This window comes from Sylvia atricapilla, chromosome 8 (assembly GCF_009819655.1).
Source record: "Sylvia atricapilla isolate bSylAtr1 chromosome 8, bSylAtr1.pri, whole genome shotgun sequence".
Taxonomy (NCBI): domain Eukaryota; kingdom Metazoa; phylum Chordata; class Aves; order Passeriformes; family Sylviidae; genus Sylvia; species Sylvia atricapilla.
The window spans coordinates 10310829-10335977 of NC_089147.1; the positions used below are offsets into that span (position 1 = coordinate 10310829).

Below are 25149 nucleotides of genomic sequence, written 5' to 3' on the forward strand. Positions count from 1 at the left end.
CAAAGCAGAAATAAAGCAGGGCAGGACAACTTTGAAAGGCCAGAGAAATGCTTCCATCACATAAGAAATTATTAAAACTCCAGCTGAAATCTGCTAGGATCTGCTAGAAAAAACCCACCCGCACCAGAGCAACCAACCCCAGGTCTTTGGAGTTATTAGAAAGGCTCTTAGTTTTGTTTTCTTCCTGGACCTCCCCCTGGCTGGACCCTGCTGCTGGCTGAGCGGTCAGGCAGGTGGCTGGTGATGGAAGTTTATCTCCTGTGACATTTTCCCCATTTACTTGCACTTGAGATCAGGACCCCTTTGAGACCACAACACTAGAAAAGGTAGGAGACACCAAACTGTCCCAGAGCATTACAAACAAACATTTCAAATGCATTTATTCCAACCATAGACATGTCACTGCTTTATACCAACTAGGAGAACATGGCCATTCTCCATCTCTTGAACTTCAATGCTTCTCAGCTGTGGTATTGCTTTCCCAAGTGGGCATTTAACACAAACAGGAATAACAGGAAAGAGGCAGTGCTGGGACAGCTACAGAAAAGGGCTCATAAATAAATAAATCCCACTGGTATCCAACTGCTCAGCACCTGCACTGCCAGTGGTCAACACTTCCAAGGAGAATAATAATGAATAAATAAATAAGGTCTTGCTAGAGCTGAAGTTTCCTACTTTTCACCACTCTACAGACTGTTCCAAACCTTGTGTCATCCAGAGATCATATGGACCCCAAACATAAATCCAAGCAGGATTTCTTCTTTCAAAGCCCTTGGGCTCCATTTGTAATCTAGAGCTTAATTCACTCTGTGGCAGACCTGCCAGGTAACCTCCCAGAAAGAAGAACAGATGGACTGAGACACTGGATTACATGCACACAAGTGAAAACACGTTTAACAACTGCAACCAGATGCAAACTTTGTAAGCAAATTAATTTTAAAAAAACCCAGACTGAAGAGAAAGCATTCATTACAGCCATGGAAAAAAAAATTTCTCTACTCAAGCACGTGTGTTGTGCCTCTTACAGGGAATGACACATTTTGGAGAGTGGGGGAAACATCAGAGTATTTAAACACAGGCAACTTGTCACAGTGCAGGAGTCTACAGGAGACTGGCTCAGGATGTCACCGCGGGACCGAAGGGCACAAGAGGAACACCAGTCGGCTGAAGTGACAGGAATGACCAAGATGGAAGAACACAACTCATTTCAGATACAGAAATGTTTAATGGCGTTAAAGTGCTACTTTAATGGGGACCATATGCTAACATTTAAACACAATTCCACTGCACTGCTAAATATGGTTGTCTTTATTTTTTTACTTTATTTTACCTCTTTTTACCCAACCCTATCTAAAACAATAAAATAAAATCTAAAGGACTGAAATTAACAACCCATTCAAATCAGCAATAAGTTATGGATTTTATAAAGCATTTTTTTCCTCTTTTTTTCCTTAGTAATGAGGGGTAATTAAATTACTTAAGGATATACAAAGTTTCAAACAATGCCATAGGTGAAGACTCTATTAAGGTTTTTAAAACTTGGAAAACAAAATAATTCTGGCCATTAAAAAGACAAAAATAAAAAAGCAAAGCCCTCAAAGTGCAGGTTAGAATGCTTGTCTTGGAGAAAATTAGAAAACATTCACTATATAACAGCTCTTAACAGCACCTGCACAGATAAGATGGCAAGGCCCTTGGGAACAGGACGTGCAGTCAAAACGTTACATTAACATGAGAGACGTGCTCAGCTTAACTAGCTTAACTACCGGACTGGAACTTCAAAAGTCAGCAAAGGGAATGATTCTAAAAAGAAAACTGAAGAAACCCCCACCAAACCTGGCCTCTTCCAGCTTAGCACAGCCTTCATCCATTGTGTGCATGGCAAAAAATAGGATCTTTGCATTTCATTGGGTCAAGTGCTTCATCAAAACAGAGATCTTTTCATGGCATAAATTCATATAAAAGACATCTAAGGTTTCATATGGACAAGCTCTAAAAAGATGCATCAGACTTGGGGTGTTTTCCCTCCCAACACATTTACAAATGTTTATCAAAAAATCGCTTCAAATAAAAAGGTCATAGTGGCTCAGTATCTGGGCATGACTGTCTGGTGTGTCACCTCTCGAGTGCTGGTTTCGTTCTGCCCTCAGCTGGCCGTGTGCCCACGAGGGGCACACATCTACCGGGGACCTGCTGGCGCTGGCACAGCCCCAGGCACGACAGCCCACCCTGTGCTGGTAGATTACAGCTGTGTACCTCTCGCTTCAGCCACGCTTCAGAGGTACTCACTGTTTAAATGATGTCCAACAGAAAGCTGAGTTGAATGGTGTTCTCCCCTGAACATCGCTGCCCCTCTCCCCTCTGGGCACAGAATGAGACCTTAATCATTATCGTCACTGTTATTCCTAGGCTACGTAAGCCTTCTTGGATCTCCTAGTACATTATGACAGCATTAGATTGTGATAAACTGTAGGATACAGTCCTTTTAGGACCATGAAAGCTCTTCAGAAGGGCCTAAATTAGGTTGTTCAACCTGAATGCAGCGTAAGAAATTTTGACATTTCTCAGATCTCATGACAGAAAGAGAGAGATGAATCTCTAGTATCCTCTTTCAAACAATTTCAAATAAATTCAAAACAAAGTGTTTCGTTGCTAAGGTCTAGATCCAGGTCCCACAGAAACAAATGGATTTCATTGACTGCAAAGGGACTAGTGTTTGGCCTAACTTTTGGCCAGCAGAAACTGGGATTGGTAACATGACCAAATGAACAAATATAGGTTTCTGGGGAGGCTTCCTTTACCCAAAAAGCTTTATATACAGGTCTCTCCAGGTCTAGCTGTCAATATGTTAATTCTGAAAGAGGATACTGGCATCTAGGACCCAGTTTGATCACCCCAGTGAAATCATTCACCCTGCACTGTTGTCTCACTTGGTTCTAGGAAGCAAACGAGAGCTTGACACTGGCGCTGGAGTAACCCTCATCACTCCCAATACTCTGCAAGCTGCTGTGATCATCAATGTCACTGATGCTGGTTGTGCTGATATTGTCCACTTCTCCATGGGAGAACTCTGTGCTTTCAACGTCCACTTCAATCTCTTCTAGAACGGGAAATGAGAGAAATGCACACAGGTTAGCACCACACACCCAACTGCCCCCTTCATGCCAGCCAGCTCCTAGGACTCCCCCAACACAGGGAATGAGGCAGTCATCTGGCAGGAAGACTTTCAGTGTTCCCCCTGGAATGGGATGGGCTGTAGTCATGATTTATAAAAAGATCAATAGCAGCTTGGAGTTTTTGCAGGGATTTGGCAAAGGGGTTTCACTCCTCCACATGCCAGCCACACCATCAGCATAGCTGAGCCATCCCACACACTGAGCTTGTCCCACTACCTCTTTCTTTGGATGTCTAATACCCCAGTGTTAGACAAAAAGAAGAAACAGATAAAACTGAGTGCAAGAGAGAAAATGAGCATGAAGTTAAAGCTAAACATGCTAGTTGCTTGACATTGTGTTGCCAAGCCAGGACCACACAAAATTACAATGCATTACCATGGGAATCTGGGTTGCTCTCACACATGCTCAGTGGATTCTGGAACAGACATCTTGTTTTCAAGAAAGACTTACAAAGCAAACATCTAATTAACCAGGTATCTTGGTTCCCCTATTGTTCAGGAAATTTCCAAAGGATTTTTGTTTTAAACTACAGAATCACACCCAAACTATGCAGCATCTTTTGGTCTGTCAGTAAATATCAAACCATCTATTGTGCCTAATGTTCTTTCCACTGCAGGGATATTTTTAAAAAGGAAATTATCTTAATTCAGTTAGCCATTCAGATGCCTCTAGCCAGTTTTGACTGAAGGGATGAACTGTGGGAAGTTTCACAGGGGTGGACAGGGGGGTAACTTTGTGAAACATCAGTTGCAGTCTTATTAATATCTTTTTACATTCTCCTCTTTGCATTGCCAAGAGATTCAGCGAGCCAAAAATCACAAAGAGCATCTCAACTTTACCATCTCTTTCAATGCCACAGAAATCAGATCAAGTTGACAGCAACAACAATTCTTTCAGGCTTAGAACTGACGCAAAATACTAAACTCTCCATATGCATGTGTGTTTACATGCCTGCATGTGAGCAGAATCAGCAACCTAAACATCCAAGGCCATGAGGGGCGAAGTTAAAAGATAAGAAATGGATGAATGTTATTCTCTCACTTCAGAGTCCAGGCAATTCCATGCTGGTTCAACAACACCCACCTCGCTCCGAGTCTGAGTGATCCGAGGAAATGGTAGATCCAATGCTGTCCATTCGTATTCGCTCTATCTCCTGAGGACCCTGTAGTTGTTCCAGTCTTCTCTTTAGGAATCTTTGTTCTCGTTCCAGGTTCTCAAGCTGGTGTTGGCTTCTCCTCTCAACCTCTTCAAGTTTCTGATGTGATCAAATATAACTCAATAATTAGTTTTATCCTTTTCTCCTTCCCTCCCACCTTCACTGCCCTGCCACCTGCTTTGCTTAGACCTTCCCAGTCTCAGAAGGATTCAAGCTGCAAGTGCCTTGAACCAAGCTGCCTCACAATCAAGCACAATGCCTTCTCCCCACATCATTCCGCCTCTCAGGCCCTGATAAATCATACCCATTAGTACAAAGAGTCTCTGAGGACTGAGCCTCTCCAGGGGAAACGCTGCGAATTGCAGCAGTTTGTGGGTCATCCCACCCGGGATCCGACACCTGCATTACCGCCTCTGCCCACGCAGGGGCCTCAAACCCTCGAACCAATCCACTCCAGGGTTTGTTAAGAGCTGCTCCAACATAAAAACGTGCCCTGGGAGTTCTGTGTTCCTTACTGTATGGTGTAGAAGGATTTCTCAGAAAGAGTTTTCTATTCAGTGAGTGATTTACATAACCTACTACAGATTTCTTTGATCACAGCTGGGAAATCTACCAGGGCACTGTTCTTTGTTTTCTACAACAAGCACATTGCATAAGGAGGAGTCATTTCAGGCTAACTCTGCCCCTTTGGCAGCACTTTTCCTCCCTCATCACCCATCTCCCCTCTCTATATCCTGACCTGCAACGAAGTATTTCAGCCTCTCCCAGATACTGACAATGCTGCATTTTCTTTTCACATCTCACTTTGCCAAAAGTGGAGCTAGAAGAGCACTGGGCTAGCTGGAAGGTTCACATATGGAACTCCAGCAAGCCAAACCTGTCTCACACTGTTGAAGTTTGTGCTAATGCTTCAGCAGTGGAAACTTACTAGCACACCAGAAAAAAAGCTGCATTTCCCATCAAAATGCAGTCATTAAACAGTAGGTATGTTTTTCTTTAAAGACATGCAGCTGTCAACAAACAATCACAACACAGAACAAGATCCTTGCTCTTCAAATCCATCATTTTTGTAGTTAAGGAGTTCATTACGGACTCTGCCAACAATGTGGCTTGTGGCTATGATAAATGGCTAACCAAGGGGGCAAGGCTTGCTTGCTCTTTTTCATTTATTTATTTATTTTAAAACAGCATCACATTTCCTTCAACAGAGTTAGCTCTAGGCAGCAAGGATGAGCAATTGCACTGCACTTCCCAACAGCCCGTGCTGAGAGCAGCAGGGAAAGGCAGCTCTTACCTTGATATGTGCTTTGGCTTTGTTGAGCAGCCCAAGCGTGGTGTGCCGGGTGCAGTCTGGTCCGAGCGGTATCAGAACTTTTAAGCGTTCTAGACACAGGCGGAGGTGAGCTCGGCTGCAAGGGGAGAACAGGAGGGTCAGAGCCATGCTTTCTGCAAGGGAATGGCATTTCTTTCACTCCTGCCTCCCTACGAGGCAGTTTTCAAGTTTCCCTGTTTCCACGCATGACAAGATTCCCCTCAGGTACCAGCACAGACTGCCACTGAACTATTTACACTTCAAACATCAGCTGCTCACCAATACCTGCATTACTGCTAACCTCTGACAGACACTGTTTATTTTCTTGCTGTCTGAACTGATAATCTGACTCACCGGATGAACGCTGTGCAGGGGCAAAGGCACACAGGAAAATGGTACAAGTATCTCATGGATTTCCACTCTCTCTGAGATATTTGCTGTCTGTTTTGCTGAGAACTTTTATGAAAGCAGTTTTGTATGACTGCTTCCCCCCCTGCATGCTTGTTCATTGCTAGCTCAGGGACATTTGCTATGAGCTGACCTGAACACCTTCTTTTTGCATGAAATTAAGATCATCAATGAAAAAAAAGTCAATCAAAACCCTGAAACAATCCCTGGTGACAATAAAAGGAGCAAGAGGGATAGCAGTTCCCAGGAACTGCACTCTTACTCCTTCCTGGGCCCAGGTCTGAAATGCTGGTAGGGGTGCAAGGTCTGTGGGAATGAGAGACCCCAAGAACTTCCCCAAGGCAGACTTCTGACCTTGGCTCACATCTACAAAGACAGGCTCCAGCGTAACAGCTGTGCTGCTGATATGATCCATTTTCTGCAGAATATGGCAACCTGTTCTGGAGTAAATGGTTTAGGCAGCAGTGGCAATACACATTGTCCCCAGGCTGCAGGGGAAAACTGTTCCCACTGTCTCCTCCTCTGGATCACATAGGCAGGGATGAACAGCAGATTTATCGAAAACTATCGAGTGTGGGTTGCCTTTTTCCCCTCCCTCTCTCTTTCCCAGACATTAATGATTTATGTCCAAAGTTGTCATCCCAATCAATAACACAATGACATCAGCTTTACCATTCACATGCAAGAAACACCAGTGCAAAAGACTCTTGAAAGCCTATCCCAGCCCCTGTTCATGCACAAAGAAACTGAATCTTAGCCTGATCCATCTCAATGCAGGGGCAGAAAAAAAAAAAGAAAGAAAAAAAGAGCATGGACAGTTCATTTCCATTTGTTTTTCAAATGCACTATTGCACCCAGTTTGAAAGGGGTGGGGGAGAGGAGTCTGTAATCAGGCAATTATGTCAGTGACAAGCAAGGATGATTAAAGGTGGAAGGGTCAGGGGTTTTGCTGATGAACTGTCAGCGCAGGGGAGTGTTCACTGGCTGTGCTGTAGCTGTGAGCTCCTCACAGTTTCTACCATAAATCTCTTTACGAAGGGTTCATCATTCTGTCTCAATAACAGTCACAGGGCTGCATATGACCAGCAAGAGCCTTGAAGAAAACGTGTTTTCCATTAAACATTAACAAATACAGGGGTGGGGAGAGGGAAATCATAATCCAAAAATCAAACTGAAAGAACAGTTATCACATCAATCTCATCTCTTACTTCTCAGCTTGCTCTAGGGCAAACTCCACTGTCATTAAACCCATATGGTGGACATGGGGGATTTTTTTTCTACCTGAAGTCTGTTTTCAACACAGAGCTTGGTCAGGAGTGCGCACGCACTACAGGTGTTTCCCCTGTGTCCCAAGATGACCAAAAGGGTAAACAATGAAAAAGTATTACTGGCTCACACTGGCACTACAGTTTGTGTCATCCCTCAGGAGATTGGACACTGACTTCTTGCCCAGAAATGAAGAGGAGCAGGATCTTGTGGTCAAAAACATTCTGGGTTTGAAACCTATTTTTGGAGATGCCACAAACTTCCTGAATGGACACACAGGCAAGTCACTGAGTCAGAGCTGTCAGAATACAGCCATTAAGCTGCAGCACAGAGCAGCATGTGGCCCCTCAGAGCACAAGTACCAGCTCCAGCCACACACTTCACCCATGGATCAGCCCAAGTTAAAAACATAGCTCGGGCAGAGCTCAGATCTGGGGGCTCCACCTAACATAGCATCTGCTAAAGGCAGGTACCACAGACCTGGAGGCAGCCCCCAGCCAATGGTGAAAATTGAATTATTTGTGTAACAGAGAAAAAAAGTTTGAGGAATCAACATCTAACCAGCGGCAAAGTATCACAGTCCGCTCCTGAATGCAGAGAGAACTGCACAACTCATCTATAGTCTGAGCTTTGGGCTGATTCTTAGCATTGTGTTTTACCAGGAACTGGGAAGGTGCTGCACCAGGAACTGCAATTCCTGGAACCAGTGATCAGCTTTGGACAGGAGCAAGCACTGGCTAGAACTGCTGAGACAGCAATCAAAAGGGTGGCACTGATCTGCCACGTCAAAAGCCGGGTTATGTGCAGACTGAACAAGATCAACCCGGTTAAGCACCTGAAAACTACAGGCAAAAGTCCAGCCATGTAATAAAACTCCAGACTTGAAAACCTTCTTCCCTTTGTGTCCCGGGACCACAGTGGAGTGAAGAAGATTACTCCTTGTCCCAGGCTCATGCAGACCATTTTCAGAGCAGCCACTCCTGCCTGTGGCTCTGCTGGCTGCTGGCCAAAGGCTGTGGCCTGCAGCAGGGGTGATGGCCTGTGCCAGCACACCAGGCATCAGGAGGGGCCACCTGCCTGGGACACAAGTGTGGTGTGAGCTGATAAGCTCACAATGGCACATAGCACGGCTCGGGCTGCAAGCACACTGCAGGGGCAGGTGGTGTTGGCTGAGCTAAGGCAGGTTTGGAAGAGGTTTCACCAAAGTCATTACTTCTATGCTGCTGCTGGATTTTTCCCCTGTTTTGCACTCTAAGCTGAGTCACACTGGGATAGGAAGGAAAAACCAAGCCTGCAAACTGTCCTGTCACGTGAGCACGTTACTTTCCTTCAGAAGGATCAAACTGAACAACTTTCCCAGCTGTTACCCCTCTGCAGCACTCAATACCTTCTTTACCTTTCTATTTTTAAAATCTAACCCAATCACAGTCCCTCTCTTAACCTCCAACAATGACCTCTCTTAACTTCCAACAGCCCCAGTGGGCCATGATGGGTTCTTAAACCACAGAGCACACACTGCAGGTCTGACACACTGATGGGTGCATCAGAAATAGAACTCCAGAGCCCAGGGAGGAGTCACTGCTCACTGGACTGGATGTGGCACAGAGGGCTTCAGTCTAGCTGACAAAGTGGTGATCGGTCAGAGGTTGAACTCAATGGTCTTGAATGTCTTTTCCAACCTAAATGATTTTGTGATTCTTTGAAAACCACCACAGAAGACTTAGCTAAAAGACCATTTCAGAGAGAACACAATCACAAAGCCATTAATCTTCCTTATCAAGTCCTGGAGCTGCCCCTGGGCAGCTGTAATTCCACAGGTCAGGCCATGATGTGTCTTTTCCCCTTGTTTACCTGGACTCTGTTGCAACGTGGCTTTGACAATGCTGCAGGCTCTTGTTTTCAATGAAAATACCAGCATTGTGCAGCCTCCAGACAGAGCCAGACGGCTTTCCATGTAAACCACAGGATTATGCCAATATTTGACGCATCTGCCAATATCTAGAAAAACAAGTCTAAAAGCCCATATTGTTATATAACAGAGAAACAAGGCAGGCTTGGTGCGAAGGGCTGCTGCCTCTTGCTCTCTTAATTCTGAGGAAGACAGAAAATGACAGAAGGAGAATTCCAGTTTCAGCAGAGGCCAAAGCTTTTGCATGCTAGCTGCAGGGGAGATGGAAGAAGCTGGAGCCCTTCCTCTTGCCAAAGTGGGAAAAAAATCAGGTTTTTGCAACAGCATCCCAAGCACATTGGGATGTAACTGCTTGATGAGTTGAAAGAGAGATCTGTGAAGGATTTGAAAGAAGGGGGCTCTCCACTTTCCCATGGGATCAGCCTGGTCCCCTCTTCCTGCTCAGCTTGGTGGTCAGAGGGAAAACTCCTGTTTGAGATTTCCATGTTGGGGGGCATTGGGATGGCCAAAAAAGGAGCAAAACACCTGAAAGGTTTCAGAAACCCAGAGCCAAACACAAGCCCTGTCCAAAGAGCTGAGGATCACCTTTTACCTTGTTTCACCCAGCCACTCTGGTGAAAGTGGACAGAGGCCCTCTGTTGCTGGTGCTTCCTCCCCTGTGTGGGGCCAGGAGGAGACTAGAAGCAAGTTCCTCTGGGATGTGGAGGGCAAGCAGGGCAAGGATGCCCTCTCTTCTCTGCCAGGAGCTGCAATTGGCCAGGAGACTGAAGCAGAAGAAGGATGAGAAAGCCCAGCAGCCCCATAGGCCTGCCAGCAGATACACAAGCTGTAGACAGCTGCAAGTGGAGGAAGGGAGCACTGGCCCTTGAAATGGCAGCCCCAGTGCTGCTCACTGGGCACCTGCTGTTCTCCCTGCTTTCCCCTTGTGCCTGTGCAAGAGCTTCTGACTGTATTTGGATTATCTGACTGTATCTGGATTATCTATTTCTACCCCTCAGCTCCCCTCCAAGGTCCTCTGTCCTGAACCTGTATCAGAGGGGAGCCTGGTTCTTGCTCTGCGCAGCCCCCCCTTGCACTTGGCTCTGCCTGGCTGCAGAGGGCTGTAATTTCACAGCCTGCTCTCCTCTCCAGCTCCCAATGACATCACCCACTCTGATTATATAAAGCACAGGGAGGAAGCCTTTATTTATGCGTGCTTTTTGCTCATAGCTTCAGCTGTCTCAGTGTACAACACACATGCAAATCCCACTGCAGGAACTAGGCTCTCTTTTGCCTGAATCAAAACTGCACTGCAGAAAAAGGTGTGGGTGCAAAAAAAAAAGTCTCTGTTTCCTTCCCCCACACCTCTGAATCTATTTTTGAGGAGTTTGAGTAGGAATCAACCTAGCACAACACACTGCACCACAGCAAGCTGGGCACAAAGCCACCAGCTTCCTCCCTGCCTGGGAAGTCCCCAGAGAGCTGAGGGACCTGTGCTGGCAGCTCCAAGCCTTCTGTCTGCTGGTCACAAAGTGACTACACAGGGGCTGGAAACCCATCCTCTAACAATGCCAGACAGGGTCCCTGGAAGGGCCACTGGCAGTTTCCCTCCCTGGGCCCTGGTGGGCTTGGCCAAGCCCCTGTGCACCCCCTGACAAGCAGGTGACCCCCATCACCTGCTCCATCCTCCTCTGGTCAATGCTGCAGACATGAGCCATCCCTGCATGTTAACATTTCCAGAGACAGCAACTTCTTTGCCAGAAGTGGTTTGGGATTTGTGCAGGGTTCTTGCCAGCTTCCACCACGGGCAGAAGGGATGGAAACTGAGAGAAGAAACTTTCTCTGCTGAGGAGTCAGGCAAATGCACGCACACTCAGCTCTGAAGCAGCAGGTTTACCAGACTCAGCACTATCTCCCCGTCAGACACTGCTGAGAGACTTTGCTGAATCAAGGCCTGAACATCTGCAAAACACACACAAAGACACAAACTCTCTTCCCATCTCTGAAAGATCAAGCCTCCTCCCCAGCAGGAAATGACCAACTCGCCTCCAGCGGCAGTTCAAAATGCTGAATTCTTAATTTTGTATGTTGAAAGAAGGGAGCATCTGAGGGAAAAGAAAAGCATTTCCCAGATATTTTTGTACTTATGCCCCCAGGTCTATAGGGCTTGAATTCAACAGTGGATTTAAGCATGTGTTCAACATTAGAAATATGCTCAAGTTCCACTGAGGCTAAATCAGACACTTGATCTCTGTGAGATATTAAAAAAATAGAACCAAACCAAAAGAAGCACCAAAAGAGCCAGAAGGAAGAGGATCCTAACATGGAGAAGGACATTATCATATGTCTCCTCTTCCCTCAAAGCCTTTTCAAAGTCGAATCTAATTTAACCCTGAAATTAGAAACCACCAACTTTGTTTGGATTTCAGAGCCTAACAGATTGCCTAAAAAATTCAGGAGGGACTGCTGGTTAAAGAAAGCAATTCCTGGAGAAACGCATGTGACCCCACATCAATAATTCACTGTACGAGAATGATTTTCAGATAAAAGTAATGAGAAACACATGCAAAAACCACAGGGCAGGCAAAATACGGCTTCCTTCTAAAAGCAATTCACAGGTCAGAGGCTGCTTAACTCCAACAGCCATCATACGACTTGATGTTTTTCCTTACTCTTTTCCCTGACCCCCAGCCCTCCCAGCGAGGGATCCGCTCCCTGCTTTAGTGAGCGCTTGTCCCCAGCGAGGAAGGAGGTTTTTCCAAGCACCTGGCTGGAGGCAGGAGCGGGGCTGAGCCCCGCTGTCGCTGCTGCAGCGCGTTATGCAACCACTGCCAGCCCTCTGGCCACGCAAGAACGCTGCGGCGGCGCCCGGCCAGCCTGCAATAAACACACTCACACGCGCTCACCCTGATTCCACAGGGCACATGCTTCAGAAGGAAATCTGGCTCACAAATACACAGCTAAAAGTTAATGCTCTCCACCTGAGCTGTGAAATCACCCACAACAAGCCTTGCTTTTGGATTTTAAATCAGGTCTCGCCTCATGATTATTTTCGTGCGTTTGCTCCCAGCTGGAAGAGGATACTTGCTCATCTGACCCTGTTTCCAGTCAATTTCTAATGATGGCTCCCTGGCATGTAAGAGTATCTGTATTCCAAATGCTAATAAAATGTGCCATGAAAATTAATTGAAAAAATCCTTCATATATTTAAATTTTTAGATAGAAAGATCTACCATTTAAAATAAACAAAGAAATGAAAATTTAAGATGAACAATAAAAAGACCTGATGACATACTATGAACAGGAGTTTAAAGGAACAAAAAAGTTCTACAAGCAACATTTTCAGCCTTATCTTAACCATGTCAGGTCTGTCTGCAAAAGTTAGAGATGAATATTCACCCAACTGTATTCTCAAATCAAGGGCAAGGGAAAAACAAACCACAAATGGTGAGATCTATGACCTAACAACGCTAAGAACAATAACAGAAATAATAAAAAACCCCAACCCCAAAGCAATGCAGTCTTTCAAAGTCACACAAATCAATGCACCTCTGCCTGGTGACAAGCAACGTACCAGGCAGATAAGGGGTGGCACAGTGCATACAAAAGCAGAGTCATGATTCAAGCCCGTAAGTGGAAACAAAAATACAAACAGCAATGTACTGATGTACTTCAAAACTGCAGTGTTTTGTCCAAAGGCGACCTCAGTGACAAAACCAAAACCAGGTACCCTGGGAAAGGGAGCATCTTACCAAGCAACTGAAATACTCAGGAAAAAACGGCCAGTTTTGGGGCATACAAACACCTCTCCCCATCTGCAACAGAAGTCGCAAGCCTTTAAGGTAAGCATAAAGCAAGGCTTTTACCTGAAAATGTACTGCCCACACTGCACTGTACACTTTGAAAGTGTCCATGCTACAAACCCTGACTATCACTGAGCCCTGTGTGGCCTTGCACTGCAGTGTGAGCATATGAGCAAGTGCATCTAACACAGAAATTACTTCTACCCCCAACTCTTCTAGATGGGAAGACTCATCACTGATGCCAACTTTGGAAGAGCTTCAGGTTTTTGGTAAACAGAAGCTGCAAAACCAACAAACCTCGTACCAAGCGATGTGTTGCCCCCACTGGTCCACGCCAACATAGATCTTTCTAGCCTACTACAGCAGTCTGGAGATAGACTTGCTCTCTCCATCTCTCTCTGCATCACACAGCTGTCAAAATCTCTGTGTTTCCTGGGATCCTTCTGGGTATAAAATTGAATATTTTTGAGAGGCTCTCCTAATTATGTTTTGATTTTGAAGGCAAATTAATTCCTTCACAGTTTTCAAAGAGGGATGGAGGGATGTGAAATCAGGCAGCCTCCAATCCATTGGTGAACTATGGGGGATTTGGCTGAAAGATTTGGATTTCCTGCAGGACAGGAGTCTCCTGGGCTGCAGTATGGAGTTGGTAACTGATGATTTTAGCTGTATCTCCCAGTGGGCTGATCAGTCTGTTCACACTGTGTAGATGTTAAATGCAAATCACATTGTTCAGTGGGCGCATGGGTTGGCCTACATACACTTTGAGTTACGTGGACACGTGAGAGAGCATCCGCTTCCAGGATTCAAAGCCACAGCACTGAAGACACTGCTGTAAACAGGGCAGTTCTGAAAACTTGGAACTCCCCACCCAACTGCTCAGAGAGCACTTCAGGAAGTAGGATTGCTCTCATCTCACACTGAATCTCTATTACTTTCTTCTTCACTCTCTTCACTAACAGCACTGTTTGCTCTGCTCCCCTATCAGTAGCTGCCATCCTTCAGCCTGGCTAGGCTTTGTTTCTGTCCTCTTCTCTGAGCATCTCCTGAATTGGAAACTCTTTGGAACAAGAATACAGTTGCCAAATGCACAGACGTGGAAACAGGTTCCCATTACTGCACTCAAAATTCCTAAATCAGGCAGATCCCAAATATTATACTAAAGCAACGCTATGATTCTGAAGCTGAAGTGATATATGCGGGACTAATTTTATTCACAGCATTACTTCTGGCCTTTGGGTCCTATTTGTTGCACATTTTGAGGTTTTCTTCTTTAAACTATAGGGCTAGAAGACAGAAGCTTCATTTAAACAAATAAAACAATTTCTACAAAAAAGAGACTACCTGTAATCTCATGACTTCCAAAACTAGAAAAGGCAACGTCAAAAACTTTTGAATACTGATGCTCTAAGTAATGAACATTATGTCATTTTGGAAGGTGCCTCCTCCAGAATGAACTCACAGTTGCTCGGTAACATGACTGCTCATCCTTTCATAACCCCTTTGATCTTCAGAGGCACCGCTGAGACAGGGCTGCTTCAACTCAGTAGAAAGAGATCAAATGCAATAACCTGGGCTTCACAATGAGAAGGTGACGAGAGCAGCATAGGTGGCCATCTGCCCGGCAGAGGAATGGAATCTATCAATGCCTGGCACCTTCACTCACCCCTTCATTCTCATACAGATCTAACACTGACCTCAGTGCCCGCCCGCCACTTTCTCTTGCCTTCTCCCAGCTCCTCTGTGCCATTCCTTACAAGAAGCTTGGACAGCTATTAAGAAATGTCAAATAGCAACAGATGCTCTGGAGCAGACTTCTCCCTGAATTTATATATTGAGGATCTCAGTCTTGGACATTAGTCAGAAAGTATTTTAATCGCTGGTGAATATAATTAACTATATTTTACTGTAGCACAAAAGACAATGTTACCAGCGAAACCCCTTTTAGGCTAAGCTGTGTTCACAACAATATGCTAAAGCCAACAGCCACCACAGGCCACAAATACTCTACATCACATTCTCCTTCTGACTTAAAAACACAGCCCAGGTGCTGCTGGGATGGCCACCTCCTGCACAAGATCATTTGTCACCAACTTTTCAATGTGCTGCCAAGCATGCAGATATTGCAATTTCCTGCCCTGGCCATAAGATATGGTTACAATCCTGCATTTGACTACCAGGGAACATGCAAAGTAAGCTGTAAACATCAACATGTAACCCAGGCTGGTTAATTATAAAGCCCAGTCTAATAAAAACTCCATCTTTGTTCAAAGGTGGTTAAAAATAGACCTGCTCTTTAAATAGCCAGTGGTGTCCTGTGCCCTGGTTCTCACTAATACCGTTGTAATTATCCTTGTAGAGATACAAAGTGTGCTCAAAGCTGCCAAGTCAGTGCAGTGTCCCCCTGCATGCTGCCAACATGCCTGCAAAGCAGCTGTGCCATTCATCAGAAACCTGCCTCCTTGCAGAGGAGGCACTAACCTGCTTTACTGCAACCTACGGATTTTCAGCTTTACTGCTAGAATTAGGTCACCAGCAAAGATAGCCAAGATTTTCCAAACTCTCCAGCTTTTCTTGATTATTCTGTTCATAGGTTTCCTGGCTAAGTACCATGCTTTTGAAATGAAGTGGTATATTGGGCTCCTGCAAGGTTTCTGAAGTCAGACACTGAGAAGCAGGGATGCTTTCACTCCATAACTGTTAATGGCCTCTAAAACTGCCAAGCAATGGGAAAGTTCTCCAGCTCAGATCTACTGCCACCAGACCCTTCCAGCCTCTCCAGAAGAAATCAAAGATGGAGCACTCCAGAAAACAGATGAATTAGCAAGGACCTGCAGAGACCCTTGAAGACCCATGCCTGCACTTGAGCCTGGCAGAACTCGAGGCAGCAGACAGATTCCCAGCAGGCAGCTGGAGAATAGCCAGGGACTGGTCTCCTGCCCTGGTCCACAGGGTGTCATAGCAGTAAAAGCACACACAGTACCTCAAAGCCTCAGTTTCTTTGCAGTACTACTGAAAGAGACCTTGGACTTTGGTGCCTTACAAATACAGTCAGGTTTCAAACTTGTACTTTCATTAACCAGCTGAAAGCAGCAAGCATTTGCTTTATAAAACAGACATTTGCACATCACAGAAATAGTAAAGGATGCTATTAATTTGTTATCTGGGAGAATGTATTTCCTGTTTTTAAAATCATGAGTGGGAAATTTGTCAATATCAAGTATAGATTCTGATCTGGGACTAGAAGTTATTTTTGTCATTAAAATAATTTTTAAAATTACACAGGTAAGTTATAGCTGCTAAGAATTTTTCCATCACATACATCTACTTTCTGAAGCTTACCTCATGGAAGAAAATTCCTAATGAAAATATATTCTAAGAATGTGGCCATTTGACATACTTGTTTACACAAAATCTTTTATGCCAGAAGGAAAGCATGTGCTCTTCATCTAATATCTCTTCACACTGTCAGAAAGATTTAAGGAGTCATCAAATATCTACTGTACCTTTCAGGTATAGAGGGCATACATCTGGAACAAGGGAAGCAGTGCATGTAATTTCACCTTGTAAAATTATTTTAAATTTAACCTCAAACTTCCCAGGGAAAATGAATTACCAGCCAAGGTCATTCTTAGATGTATGTTTGGAAAAAAAAAACAGTAGGAAGGAGAACTTAAGAGAACCTAGCAGTATTTTTCCTACTGGATACAGATTTTTGCACAGAAAACCCAGCAATACTGTATTTTAAGAGGCTAGGAGTTCACTAGCATTAAGTGACAGATGGTTTTAACTCAAGTTACCATACATATTACTCAGGAGGGGAGCCTGAACAGAGCATAGCTCCCAGCACACTGACAGCAGGGGAGCCATGTCCTGATCTCACACATACAGAGGTACCAAAGAAAAAAAACCAAGTTTTTGAAAGGAGGCACCAGAGAATGTGAAAACACACCTTGCCCCTGTTTAGCTGGTGTGATGTACTAATACAATCTCTTTCTCCATACAGTTCTTCAAAAGAGGAGCTGAGTTAATTTCCTAGGAAATTAAAACAATATAGACTTCAGGGGGAAAGAACAACACAAACCCCTTGCCTTGTCCTTTCCCTTTAACTGGGCACCTTCCTTATATTTTCTTTTTCTCCTGTAGGAGTGTGTGAAGGCCAAGAGATGTAAGATGGCTCAAACCTCAAGCAAGGAAAAAGCATGGAGCTGGCTACTTGGAAACCACCTCCCTGAGCTGGAAGCAAGACAAAATGCATCTGTAACACATGCAAACTGCTCCATTTGCCTCAGCTCAACTACAAAACTTCTTGTGCTTTCAACAGGGCTCAAAAATCATGTTCAGCACAGGATGCTCTATCTAGTGAACTTCTGATCAGCTGGAGAAGACCATTATGATCTGTCTGGGTCTTCAACACCACAAATGGATACAAATTTGACTCCCTCAAACCAAGAACATCTGTAGTTGAGTAAACTAACATTTGTAGGAGGATTAGCTGCCTTACGCTTGTTGACCCTTTATTTTCCCAGCAGGAATAGGGTTAGGACCCCACTTGGAACAAACCAGACACTGAAAGGTTCATGGCTTTCTTTTCTTTTGGAAAGAAAAATTATTTTAAAAGACAAAGGAAAAGAGAGAAGAGCTGGAACACCTGTTCCTCTGGTTTGATGGAAACTGGTTTCCATTTGCTCTGCTATCGGCGCAGTATTAAGAAAATAACCACGTGACCGTATAGAAATACCTGCAGCAGGACCACTTTATCATCAGTCACACCCTCATTCCTTGCTCTTTTGTAGTGCTTATGTCACTCTCAGGGTCTCATGAACTTAGGCAAGATTCACTACTGCTTCACCATCAGGTATTTTCTATGTTGCACCACATCAACTCCTTGTTGGTTTCAAAAAATGCTGCTGTTAAAAATCATAGCTAAAAAACAATAAAAAAAGGTTATTTTCTCCAAACAATTGACCGAGAGAGAGGCTGTGGTGGGTTTCCTCAGCATGAGAGCCAAACTGCAAACTGGAAGGACAAACCTTTTGACTTTCCTAGTGCTGTGCTAGCCAGGAGCTGGCAGCGCTTGCAGGCACTTTCAGGAAGGGCAAAATAGCAAACTGGAGACAACATTTCCAAAAGCAGGAAAGGGTTATGTAGCAGGCAATAAGTGAGAATCAGACCTGTCCACAGACAGCTTGCATGATCCCAGGCAATCCTTCAGGAACTGAAGTGCACACCACTCATCCACAAAATGGAGCTAATTCTAATTCCTTTATGGAGTACTGCACAGCTATAGCTACTCTTGGTTTTCAGGTGCTCATGTAGCTCAACAATGACAATGGTGTGGGAAGAGCCAAGAGACTAAGATTCTCTGGGAAGCCTATTCATTCAGCTTTCTCCAGTAATTAATAAGGCTCAGAGTACAACATGGCCAAAATGGATCAATAACTCCTCACTACTCCATATATGCAGCAAAAATCTATCTGAGGTCTTCTCTTACCTCTGTCCCAAGAAATTCTCAAGATGGAATTTCAAAGGAGTTTAGTCATAATCAGAAAGACAAGATGAAGGGTGTATTGTTGACACTGCAATCAAACAGTCATAAAACTTTTTATTTCTTTAAAATCTTTAGTTTCTGATGTCTTACTGGTAATCCCATTATGGTTTAGGCCCCATTATAAAAATATACACCACAGCAGCTCAGACATCACACTATTTTAAAAATCAAACATCTACATAGCATGCTTCCTCTTCTTTCTGTTTTTTAAATACAAAGGTTGCACTGGCCCATTGGATTTATGTGGGAGGTAGGAAACATTAAACTCTGGATGCTGGGATGGCCCAAGTACCACCAGAATTGCAGGAAAGATTACAAGAGCTGGCAGGATTAATCCTATTTTTCATTTTAAATAACAGAACAATTAAAAAAACAAAAAAGCTCCTTTGAAATAAAAAAATAAAAAATCCTTTAAGAACCTCATGCAATTTGCTTTCCCTGGATCACTGAAGGAAAGCACAAACCAGTGCTGTCTGCACAGAGGCAGGAGGCAGCCTGGAGGGCTTATGGGAGTCCCCTCCTTGTATACCACAGCTTTACACTCTGACTGCTGCTGAGCACTTTCAGGACTTTCAGCACTTCACACAGTACAAACCCTTCCCACTACTCTCTTCCCCCAACACATGTGCTCTTAGCAGAGATCACAACACACAATTCAAACTCCAAGAGACACCTGCGACTCCAGAGAGCCTTCAGATGTTTTCCTGAAGTATATGACACTAGATATAAGATTTTGCTTCTCCTCTCCTTTTGCAATCCCTTCACTGAAATGTATCCCCATATGTGCTTTTTGCAGTGAACACCAAGCCTGTAAGCTGCTTTTCCAAGCCAAGAAAAGTTTAAAAGAGCTCACACCACAGAGAACAGGCTCTGCACGTTTCCTAAGAGGGTCATATTGCACAGAATATCCATGGGAGACGAAGTGTTCCCATCCGGTTTCCCACTTTTTTTGGCATCAAAGTTGATCTTTGGGTTAGGTGAAGTGGGAAATGCATGCACTGGAAAAAGTAAAGATCAATGTTTTTAGTTCCCCACATTTGCCTATCTCAGAGAGAATTCCTCAGCATACTTTGAGGGTCTAATGGAGTGATTCTTGCTATGAAAGTTGACTGCTATATTCAGCATTTGGGACTCTTCACACTCACAGAGGCACTCAGCTTTGGACAGCTTTTTTTATTCCCTTGAACAATGCTGAAATAATTTTCTTCTTAGTCAGACGTTAAACGAAACTTTCTAGCAGTAACCACAGTTAATCAGGGCAATAGGGCAACAGGCTGCACTGCTTCCCTAAGCAAACCTGCTGTCAGTTGCTTCTAAACCCATGCTAGATTGGAACCTGCCAGAAAAGCTCTAGATGGAGCTTATCCTGCCTTGGGATGAGGGCACCAAATGAGCCCTGCAAGCCCCTCTCAGCTCCCATCCCTGACAGCTTCAGAAAACTTCAGAAACCACAGAAATCTGAAGAACACAACACAGTTTCTTGCTCTCCTATAGGTACAGGCCTGAGTCATCTGCAGGGGTAGTGTGCTGAGTCTCTGGAAACCTCTCTGAGGTTTGACCTGGGTGACAGAGTAGAAGATCTGCTCCAGACTGGCAGCTGCAGCTGGCAAAGGGCATTAGTGCCATGTGTGTGGGAGCAGGTGGGCAAAATAAAAGGGTGTATCTTGAGGCATCTGCAAGGCACTGTTTCCATGAGCAGAATGAGACAGCTCCCTGCCGTGCACACTGGCAAGGAAAGACCAGGAGCAAAGCAAACAACAGGAGAGATTGCAGGGAAGAGGAACCCCCCCCAAACTGCTGAAACTGGCTGCACCCCAGCAAGCTTTGCAGTTACACAGCTGCAAACTTGGAAAAGGGCAGACAGCTCTGGGGAGCGCCAGGATCCACTCTGTGAGAAACACTGGAAACAAACACACATCAAAGGGAAACACCAAGCTGTATACACAGCTGGGGCTGTCTTCCCCTGTTAAAAAGAGAAGGGCACATAGGTTTTAACTGCAAGCTCTTTGTGTGTGCTTGCACGTAACCGTGCATCTGGGCAAACGCGCGTACTGGCCCCACGCTTGGCCTCCTGACATTAGTGTAGCTAATGAATGGTATTTTCCAAGCTGTATGGAAGATTCCCACACAGCTGGGCAAAACCTGACTAGGCAACCCACAACTCGACCCACCCCAGGGAACAAGGCCAAATAGGTGGAAATAAAAGACATGGGAGATACAAAGCAACCTCTGTTTTAGCCTCTGATTTCTACAATAAACCTGCTGCACTGCTCCTCCTTTTAGAATGATTCATTTCAACAATTTCATTGAGTTCCCAGAAGGAGCAGAACAATTCCCATCTAAGGGCTGGGCTTTACCATGTGGAATTACCCAAGAATGAATTACCCAAGTGTTCAGCAGGTTGTGTCTTTAAGCAGTACTCTCCTGAAATGAAGTCTCTCCTGAGGGGAAAACGAGTAGGACACATTGCCCAGAACTTCCTGGGAGAGCCAAAGCAATTTCTCCTGCACAATCCAGTTCTGAGAGAAAGAGAAAAGGAACACATTGCAGTAGCACATGGAAATGCTGGCAGCTTCCTGTTGTCAGGTCCTGGAATACTCTTGGCTGACTAGGCTCTTCTTCAAGGCTAATGACAGCCAGAGTGGAGTCCTCATGGCTGATCCCCCCTCTGAATCTTCCTGTTCTGTTCCTTCTTTTTCCTGGGATGCTCACAGGGATCTCTTCCCGTACATAGATAAGCAGCAAGATCAAGTCTGGCATCAACTACCTTTCTACATAGCCCCCCTGATGGTTGTAAGGCTTTGCCAGGCTTCACCCACGTGGAAGGGTCCCTGCCCTTTTACTACAAACACACCCACTTAATCACGAGAAGAGCATGCCCTATCAAACGCCCTCCTTTTGTTTTTGCATTATTCACTGTCCTGGACAGTAAGGAACCCTTGGCACTGCTCCCCAAATGACTCGGCATAACTACAGTACTGTAGAGACAACTAGAGAGAAGCAACAACTGCCCAAATGAAGAAGTAAGTATTCACCCGAGAGCCATTAAAAGCTGTGCTTCTAAATGATTCAGATGCTTTTAGATATGCCACCCTGGCTCAGCAACCAGACAAGTCAGAGACAGCAGCCTGCACTTGACTTTGTAAGCATGACTAAATTTTGTGCAGCTGTTTACTACCTATCATGACAAAAACCACACCCTTACCATAGGAACTGCTATCAGTCTGGACCATGTGTGAACCCACTGATACATGCACAGTCTGCTTCTATAAAAGTAACCCTGCATTTCAAGCTCATGTCCTGTTTCCACTGGTGGCTTCATGAATAAGCTTTTCTGTACCAATCCTCCTTCTTTCCCCCAGCCCCTCCTGTGCAGAAACCCTTGTACAGACAGTTACAAGATCACTCTGTAACTGCTACATCCCCTTTCCTGCCTCACCTTTTGTGAGCTGAACATGCTCATTTGCAAAATCTCCCATTCACACCAATCTGTTCTTCATCCTGAGTTTTATAAGTATTCAACTCCCAGGCCAAAAAAAAAAAAAAAAAAAAGCAGCAAGAGAGAAAAAAGCATCCACGCTTTGCAAAAGCTTTTCATTTTTCCCTAAATAAGTCATGTTGCTTTATGAATGTACTCTCGAAGGTAAATAATTAACAGGCAAGAGGGACAGAAAATCTTATTACACAGCTAATGGGAAGTGATGCTCAGGCAGCAGTGTACCCATGAAGTACAGCTTCAAAAGACAGCCCCCAGGCTTTCTTAATGGAACACTAGGCTGAAAACCTGACTCATACAGGGATTCCTCTGCATTCCTCCAGACTCAGACAAATCCAAAATCTTCATCTGAGATTCAGCCTGCATCTAACAGACTCAAGTCTGTTCCACTCTGAAAAACAGGATACTCCAATTTTGCACAGGCACTGTAAGGGACAACCACAAAGACCACTAGGCAGAGATGATCTGTATTTCCACACAAATTCAAACTTCCAAGGACAGAAAGAACACTGGTAGATTACACCATCTACTGCTATGTTCTGCCATGGCCCTGATATGGCCCTGTCCATGTTATCCACTTGTTTCATATGAGGAGAATTCCTGACCCTTGGTTGCACTTTGCCTATTTAATTGTTTTATGGTTTTCTTATGCACTGTTTGGGAGGAAACCTGTGAGGTCTGCTTGCCCACAGTTATGCAAAATACTCAGGGTGACCAGCACACTTCGCAGTCAGGCAAAAACCACTGCAAGATGAAGCCTTCCTCTCGTTTCGCAGACAAAGTTGTGAAAACTTGTCACACACTTGCATTTACCATCACAGCACCCAAAACTAGGAGTTAGACCATACTGGTGCCTCCACTTTGTGTCCATCTTCTCTTTCCTTATGAGAGAAGGTGTAATGCAGCACCTCCCGGCCCTGGCCATCACTGAGGAGACAGGACACTGAGAGGGACACAAGGAGTGAGCATGAGGTTTTGAAGGAAGGTGGCAGAGGGGAAACATGTTTGAAGGACAGAAAAGGTAAGCAACTGGCTGGACATGTGGATCAATGAAGCAAAGGAATGGGTCAATGCACACTTGTCCCTGCTCCTTTTCTTCATCCAGGCACCAGCTATATGCATGTTTCTGCTTCTCATCTGGCAGATGTCACACCAGGAGACACCTGGGGGCATCGCGCTCTTCCCATCTTCCCTTGGAATATAAGGTTAGAGGTTAACAAAGCTGTCATACTTTGGTAAAAATGTAATACAGAAAAGAGAAAACCAGCATGTTTCCTTAATTTCCTATCCCATGTCTTTTGGTTATTACCTGCACAGGCTACATTATTACATGTACCAGATGTAGATCAACACATACAACTTCAACTTCTGCCCCAAAAGTACAAGGTCCTGAAATTTGTCATTAACAGGTAATCTGCCTCAAAATTATACTCCTATTATGTCATCTTCCCTACAGCAGAAATTCCCAACTGGCTTCTAGCTAGCAATGCTTTCAGGCCCTGGAGCAACATTAGTCACTTGAACACGAAAAGTTTTTGCATCAGGACTGCTGGCTCTCAGCACCTCAAAAAGCACCCTGGAGAAAAAAAGAAAAAAAAGAAAGAAAGAAAAAAAAAAAAAAAAAAAAAAAAAAAAAAAAAAAAAAAAAAGCCTGCAAAGGCTCTAGAGATCCATTCAGGAGAGATATGGTAAGTACAGAGCCATGACATGACTGAAAATGGACCCAGGAAAGCTGAATGCCTGACTTCCTATCTGGGGTCAGAGGTCCAAGCTCACTGACTATAGAGGGCATTTGCCCAGTCTTTATCATTTTTTGAGGACAGCCATAAATGTACAGAACTGGAGAGAGTTCAGCCTGAATGAAAACCATGCCAATGCACCCAAGTAGAAATCTGAGGATGAAAGTTTGGGAAGAGATTCAGGAACCATAGCTGGCAACGATGCACTCCAAATCAGACTGGTGGACTTTGATTTGGTGCAGAGACCTGACTGCAGAGAATGTTTCTTTCCAAGATGGGGGTTTCCTCTCAAGTCTCCCTTCTGGGAGGCAGGATGAGGAAAGGATTCTCAGCATCAGACCATTATGACAAGGCCAAGCAGATTGTGCTGACAGTTCTTTCTACAACATGGGAGAAAACCACATCAGAAAGCACCCCAAACACCTCTTATTTAAGAAGGGCTCTGTGATAAATATCTGTTTCTAAAAAATGGCTTATAACAGTGATTTTATTGTGCAACATTGTTGAAACAAAAACATCTTTCTTAGTGACAGTTTATCCAAAATAGTAGTATTGTTCTTTTCCCTCTTCTTTCTTCAACAGCTATTGGATTCCTAAGGGAGATGCAGAGATCTGGGAGCAGAAAGGATGATAGGCAGGCATACATTCTTCACTGCATCACTTTGAATGAAAAAATAAATCATATTGAAACTAGAAACTCCTATATGAGCAGTACTAAAGGACTTGCAATAAAATGTGGATCATCTTGTTTCCTTCAAATCTTGGCATGGAGACTAACTGTCCCTTTGCAGCAGCTGTAGTCAGAGTTCAGAATGTTCAGCAACCAAGCCAATGTGAAACAAAGCCTTTGCAGACTTTCAGTTGTAAGGGAATCAAAATGCTGCTTCTGCCCAAGGAGGCACATTACATGAGCAAGTGTGGTGGTCAGCCTTCCCCAGTGTTACACTCGAGACTGGCGAGTTCCCAGAGCAATGCAAGGAAATAGCAAAAGGCAGACTGACACTAAACAACACTGGCTGAGCCTGAACCTATCCAGAAAGAACAGCTCTCTGACAGCCTCACTCCCAAAACCACCAGCTTCACCCTCTTCAGGTTAAACAAAAACAGAGCAGCACTGTAATAAGTTATCCAGATCTCCTAAAACAGAGAAACATGCTGCAGCTCTGTTGAAAATTGTTAGTCCCAGCTGAAAACAGAGGCATCTGTCATCCAAACAACAGAGGTGTAGACAGCCAACTACCTCCAGCTCTTGTTCCACACTGGCCTTGGAGACAGGAGAGTTTAGCTACAGTTCCCACAAGGAGCAAGCTGGATCAGTACATGCTCTGACCTTTGGATGTGTCAAAGAAAGATG

At 44.6% G+C, this 25149-nt stretch overlaps 1 protein-coding gene across 2 annotated transcripts in view; it reads right to left on the reverse strand.

Moving 5' to 3' along the window:
- Window positions 1–1205: 1205 nt before the first annotated feature.
- Window positions 1206–25149, reverse strand: part of MXI1 (MAX interactor 1, dimerization protein) — a 56016-nt gene continuing 32072 nt past the window's right edge. For both annotated transcript variants that reach the window (XM_066323603.1, XM_066323604.1), the window contains exons 4-6: window positions 5627–5741; window positions 4260–4431; window positions 1206–3100 (exon numbers count right to left, since the gene is read on the reverse strand). In XM_066323603.1, coding sequence (XP_066179700.1) covers window positions 2937–3100; window positions 4260–4431; window positions 5627–5741 — 451 coding nt within the window. In that variant the 3' untranslated portion in view covers window positions 1206–2936. The remainder of the gene's footprint in view (window positions 3101–4259; window positions 4432–5626; window positions 5742–25149) is intronic.